This window comes from Phalaenopsis equestris, unplaced genomic scaffold (assembly GCF_001263595.1).
Source record: "Phalaenopsis equestris unplaced genomic scaffold, ASM126359v1 Scaffold000545, whole genome shotgun sequence".
In the NCBI taxonomy this organism is placed as follows: domain Eukaryota; kingdom Viridiplantae; phylum Streptophyta; class Magnoliopsida; order Asparagales; family Orchidaceae; genus Phalaenopsis; species Phalaenopsis equestris.
The window spans coordinates 581260-587829 of NW_018164985.1; the positions used below are offsets into that span (position 1 = coordinate 581260).

Here is a 6570-nt window from a genome sequence, read left to right on the forward strand (position 1 = left end):
GGTATGTTGGTAACTGCGAGGGGGAGGTACAAAGCTACAGGAACAACAAGTGTGGTTGTTGTCCTGGGCGATGGTAGCAAGAAAGAGGAGGTTGGATAGCAAGGAAACGGCTAGAAAGGGTTGTCATGATTTGTGGCAGTAAGGGGAGGAGTTACGGTAATGGCAGCAAGCTGGAATGAGAAACGAATGGTTTGGTCGCAAGAATAGCAAAAAACTATCGAGAACGGTTGTTTACGAGTGGGTGCAAAGAGGGGAAATGTCAGGGAGGGACAGAGAATTCGGGGGATTGCAGAACAGTAAGACGACGGCTATCCTAGGTGGCGGTAGCAAGGACAAGTGGCTGGAATTGGAAAACTGTGGTGAAAACAATAAAGTACAATTGTTCGGGGGGGGCAGTTGTAGCAATGGAGGGAGGTCGAGAGTAACATGGGGAGGATGGGAAAGGGAATGGGGAAGAAAACTACCATCTCATAAGCGAGATAAAGCCGAAGCACCACTCGAACCCTCAGATAGAACCTTCGAATGAAGAAAAGAGATGTTGGCGGCTCTCTCGACAAAAACTAACCAAAGCTGAGAATCCAAACCCTAATACAAAACATATATAAGAGAGAACTAGAAAGGAGACATAAAAGGAAACTCTCTAAAAAATATAAAGAGAAAAAAAATGTCGTTGATTTGGTCTTTCCACAGCTGCGACTTATGTCCCATGCACAATATTAAATCAAACTAATATAAATACTAAGCCACAACCAGCACCAAAAAAAATAATAATTGTTTTGAACAGAATGACAAGCAAGCACAAAACCGAAGAAACTTTGGACACTTAATTGTCCCAGTACATGGTTATAAATGTTAACTCAATGAAAAATTGCATTTTTTATATTATGTGCGAAGACAAGAAAAATATATTACTGTTTTTACTTTAATCAAGCACAAACAACAACACAACTGAAAGTAATGGGATACTACAAAAAGTCAAATAATTTATTGAAATATAGACTTAAATGGTATGATATAAGACATTAAAAGAAAATCACATTTACATGCATGATTAGCATAGCATGCATATAAAAAATGAAAGCCAATATCTCATATAATTATATCTTGTTATATTGGCAAGCTATTGCTTTCAATTGCACTGGTTATTCCAATTCAATGAAATTCAAATGCAAACCCTACTACAGATACATGAAAATAGACAGCAATGAAATATAAAATCTAGAAAAATATGTACAAAGACGTTGAATACAGCCTCTAAGAAAATACAGATTTCCCTCAAGTAGCTATACAGTCAACATCATGTCATGGAAATTTTCTTAATAGTTAAAAAAAAAAGTGCCAGTTAAAAAGCAAATGCAAATGAAAATGCAATAGGAAATTTTAAAAAAAAAGAAAAAAATAGTTTTGGTGTTGCACGCTAAACCATTAACCACAGACTCAAAACAATTAGACAATGTACTATCAAAGTATGGTAGAGGTTATACGATGTTTAAAGGAGAGTAGATTATATCAACTATAAAAAAGATACATTACGTTTGAATAGTGAATCCCCGTTAAAGCTTATTTTAGCAATTCTAGCAGGCTAGTAAGAAGTTAATATAAGTTTGAAAAGGCTCAAAAAAATCAAAACTCACCTACAAAATCTCTGCAAATATTTCTGTCAGAGAAATTATCAAACTCAAAAATATAGCCTCCGCCCTGAAAAGATATATAGCTTTTAAGGTAAACATCATGAAGTGCCAGTGGACAAGTAGAAATAGTCACCAAGAAAATGAAGCAAATTCTTTGATAGACTTTCATTCAGATTTGAGAAAAATGTTTTGCAAACAAAGGCATCACAAAAAACAACCATAATAATCAGGAATTGTCAAGTCACATACCTCATGCAGAAGATTCAACAAAGCTTGCTTGGAGCCAACTTTGCTGAACTTGTGAACTGAAATGATAACATATGATAGAAAAGAATGTTTAAATAAACTAAACAAAACCATAAATTACATCTCTTTAAGTTATATGATTTTTTATGAAGGAACCAAAAATTTTAGATTCCACAAGTTGTGCATAACTAAATCGACTGAAACAAACACAAAAGGTAAAAAAACATTTAATGTGAGGAAATACTCATGACTAGAAAGGATGGACAAATGAAGTCAAATGAGTCACTATTCTGGATTTAGAAAATTTAACGAAAGGAAAAGTACAAAAAACTAGACCATATATAATATCCCTTTGAGAAATTAAAATGAGTTCACTGGAACCTAAACTTAGTTCAATCTTGCTTTTCTGTTAATGAAAAGGATGCACAGAAATCATGAACCTTTGGAGAGAAGTTATAGGTGATATTAGCCGAGAAAAAAAGACTGGAAGAGGATTACCAAGTAAAAGATGAGCATGATGAGAAAGCAAGCTGTAGTGATGAGAGAGATGAGAGTCCAGCCAGACATAAGGAAGAGAGAAAGATGTAAGAATTACTTTTCATACAAAATCAGCAAGCATGATTGTTAGATTACCTAGGATCTCCATATATACCAGATGGTCTTTGTTAAAATGACAACGAAATAGTTAACATTATGATTAGAACTAATACATAGCATAAATATGAAATGACTTAACATTTTTTAGATGGTTTGGCATCAACCCTCTTGAGTGTAAAGAATTTGCCTATAGGGGTTGAAGAGTATTTGGAAGTCAAACTAGAAGGCATTGGCATTTGAATTGGTGAAAGCCAGCACACCGAGCATCCTTCTTAGTGAAGTAGAGATAAAAGGAATCAACTTGAGATAAATCCATCCCAAGATGTGATAAAGAAGAGACAGAGGGAAAGAACTACACCATCATTGGCCATTTCATCAAGACAAGTTCAATATAGAATCTCTTAAAATAATCATCTCTGAAATAAGAACTCTAATAGTTTGGATGTCTTCAAGCAAATTGTGGGATCAATGAGTTTTCTCATTCTAAAATAAAAGCAAGGAGATCAATTCAATTGGTTTAAAAAACAATATGAATCTAGTTTATCAATCAAATTGACTGGCTCTTTTTCCTTTCCAAAGAACTACACCATCATTAGCCATTTCATCAAGACAAGCTCAATATAGAATCTCTTAAAATAATCATCTCTGAAATAAGAACTCTAATAGTTTGGATGTCTTCAAGCAAATTGTGGGATCAATGAGTTTTCTCATTCTAAAATAAAAGTAAGGAGATCAATTCAATTGGTTTAAAAAACAATATGAATCTAGTTTATCAATCAAATTGACTGGCTCTTTTTCCTTTCCAAGCTCCTAGCCCAAGTTAGATCTAAATTGATTGAATTAGGTTCATTTAGGGTTTGGTTGACTGATTTGAATTGGTTAGGGTCTACTCACTTGATTGGATTCAGTGTTGGAATTTATTAAGGTATTGGATTTGGGTTAAATGGAGAAATAGGGTGCTTACTTAAGTTGTTTAGAATTGAGGTTCTTTCGAAGGGGAGTCATAGCACTTAAATTTTGCATGGGAAGGCGGGGTAAGTTTTAAGCGAGGTCGGCTAGCGGGGTTGTTATGTGGCAGCATGGTGAGGGGAAATGTACATATGAGAGGTAAGCATGCATAATTATAGCGAGGGGAGGCATAAAGCATTTATAATGATGAAATTAGGTAGAGATTTATCAAGGGATTACTGAGGATTATTTAGGAGGATTATTAGAACGTGCAGGATTTGAATTTTGAAGCAAAGATTGCAAGGAGATTTTATAAAGGAAAGAAGAAGATTTTCAACTATGCTTTATTCAGGAAAGAAAAAACTGCAGCATCGGTCTGTGTGTGAAGCAATAAAGGAAGGCGTTTGGCTATTGTTTCTAAAAAAGGGATGGCCTTCAATTTTCATAAGTTTGGAAAGAATGTACAGGGGTTTTAGATTTACTTCAGGTATAATTTGGTTTGGGTGTGGAGTTCAGTTTAAGGCCAGTTTAGAAATATTGTAAGCTACAATGAGTTTGAAAAGGTGGCGGTGCCCTGCAGCTTGGGACTGCGAAGCTGAAAGTATATACATCAGGAAATCCCTAGAAAGCTTGATATTGATCTCGATCACATTTCAGGTCTTCATCAGAAAAAATGTACTGTAAAATTGCTATCCTTTTTGCTGTATAAGAAACATAATGTGATGTATTTCTGTAAAGGAAAAAGTGATAAGGGGGGTAGCATTACCCACTTCAAGATGTGGAAAGTGGGAAGCCACTTCTGAGAAGAATGTCAGGTCAGCTCACAGATACTTACAATCTCAACTTTTAGTTGTAAAGGATATGAAACCATCCAATAATCCGACTAAAAATATGCAATATGTAAGTGATTGAATCTTTATTTGATCAATCAATGTGTGATTTTCTAAATTCATATTTCCATTATAATTGAAATGATCTTCGGAATAATTATTTGAAGAACATTTAAATAATAAGTGCATAGTAGGTGAAATTTGAATAAGATTAATTGATTCATAAGATACGCATGATAAATAAGTTATATCTTCAAATAATTTCACTTTTAACAATCTATTCAATTCTTATTAGCAAATAGAACATATTGTTTTCTTATTTCATATCCACTTAGCATATAACCTACTGTTTTTCATTTGGCCCATAAAAAAACTTTATTAAAAAGATTTCATTTTCCGCAGCATTCTATGGCATAGAGTATTTGATCATCCAATTTTAGTGTTAGGCTCTCTGATGCCATCTCAAACAAAGTTCTAATGCAATGCCCATATTTAATATGCATATTTGGCTCAACTTTTCTAACACATGTACCCAATTGTCAAACCAAAATTTCCTAAGAAAGAACTTTTGTTTAGTGGAATTGATACCTATGATTTTTAAAGGAAGGACATTGATTACGTCACAATCCTGCAATATCACCTAAATACAAATTTATAATTCGTTGTCAACATTTATCCTTGAAATGTAGGACATAATTACATGTTAGATGCCCTACAATAAAAACTGATAATGCAATACATACCCACTCTAAATTGAAAAAATAGAAAACAAATTAATAAGATAGATTATTAAAGGGAGTAGAATGTCAAAATGTTAAAGGCATTTGGCACCACCAAATTGTGCAAACAAGTTCAAATAATTTCATACGGCACTTTTCTTACTAATAAGAGAGTTTGCATAGGTAAAAATATCATTTTCATTTTTTCCCCGTCAATCAAGAAAATATTCTATTACCAAAAAAAAAAAAAAAAAACTCAATCAATACCGAGGAACGAAGAAATAACTTCAAAAATAAGAATTCTATTGCCTCGCTAAATAATCTCTATCAACACTGAGAATCAAAGGAATAAATCAAAAAATAAAAAAATGGAAATACTGGACCAAATCTCTAAACTCAAACAAATAAGACAACAAGAAAGAGTTCCTTGATGATAACTGGGGCAGAATTCTTGTACTAATGTTATTTATCACAAGGATAAAAATACTTATGTGTGTTGTAGCACATTTACAAATTGCATGGTTGCTAGTTTCAAGTAGGATTTATGTTAGATTTATCCCAACTATTCCCAAAAAGCTTTACAAGAGGTTTCTAAATCCTTCCTAAAGTAAAACTCGAATTTAGCATCATTTAATAAATCTTAGCTCAAATTTATCATTTATCAAATCTTGTACATTAGGATTTAATAAATTTATTTAAGCAGGATGCACTCTCTTTAAATTCTCCAAACCATGGCGCAGCTTAACAAGAAGTAGACTCAAAACAAAAACAAAAAAAGAGAAAAAGAGAATGTTTTGCTGAAGATGTATTAATTGGAAAGTGGTAACCAACCTGCAAAAACGGTTACAAAATACATATATATGCCTCCACTAAATGGCACTAATACTAATTAGCGGACACAAAATTATGGCTAAGATAATAACTGAAATTCAAACACCTCAAATACTAAAGCCAGGCAAGGACGCCACCGCGTGCAGCTGGACCAAACAAGAAAATCAGCTGCATCAAACTGTCTCGAGATTTGATTGGAATTAAGAATTGAGCAACCAGACAATTTACTCATTAGGATTTACTACATCATATTAAATTTAGAATTTATCAAATCGAGATTTACTAAATCGAAAACCAAACAGGCACTTAGCGAGCAGATAAAACAGTACCTTTAATGCTTTTAAAGGAAACATCAAGCTTGAACGCTGATCTAGGATCATGAGGAATGAAAGTAAATCGCTCTTCAGACTGAACAAAACACAAGAACAACAACAATGCAATACAATATATATCAATAAAGGGAATAGCTAACATTAAGAAAAAAAGGGAATACGCGTAAGGAATCACCATCCGTAGAACTCCAGGAATCCCAGGCTCCTTTAGCGATATCCTATACTTAACAGCTTTGTTGATCGCATCCATTCCCTACTTGGAATGGAAATCGGAGTGGGAGTGCAGGGTGTTCAAGCGGAAGATAACGGCCCCACGAAATCCCCAACGCCCTGGGAAAAGGACGGTAACCTAGGGCTTCCCGCAAGCGGCTCACAATTAAGAACTCGGAAGAGAGAGCCGCTAACTTCTCGTCGCCGAACCTTGCCGGAACTCTAC

The 6570-nt window shown here is 34.2% G+C and overlaps 1 protein-coding gene across 2 annotated transcripts in view; it reads right to left on the bottom strand.

Annotated features, from left to right (window-relative positions):
- The window catches only part of LOC110029071 (probable RNA polymerase II transcription factor B subunit 1-1), a 62319-nt gene extending 55749 nt beyond the window's left edge, over positions 1–6570 (bottom strand). For both annotated transcript variants that reach the window (XM_020731189.1, XM_020731190.1), the window contains exons 1-4: positions 6310–6570; positions 6132–6210; positions 1881–1936; positions 1635–1698 (exon numbers count right to left, since the gene is read on the bottom strand). In XM_020731189.1, the coding sequence (XP_020586848.1) occupies positions 1635–1698; positions 1881–1936; positions 6132–6210; positions 6310–6384 (274 nt within the window). In that variant the 5' untranslated portion in view covers positions 6385–6570. The remainder of the gene's footprint in view (positions 1–1634; positions 1699–1880; positions 1937–6131; positions 6211–6309) is intronic.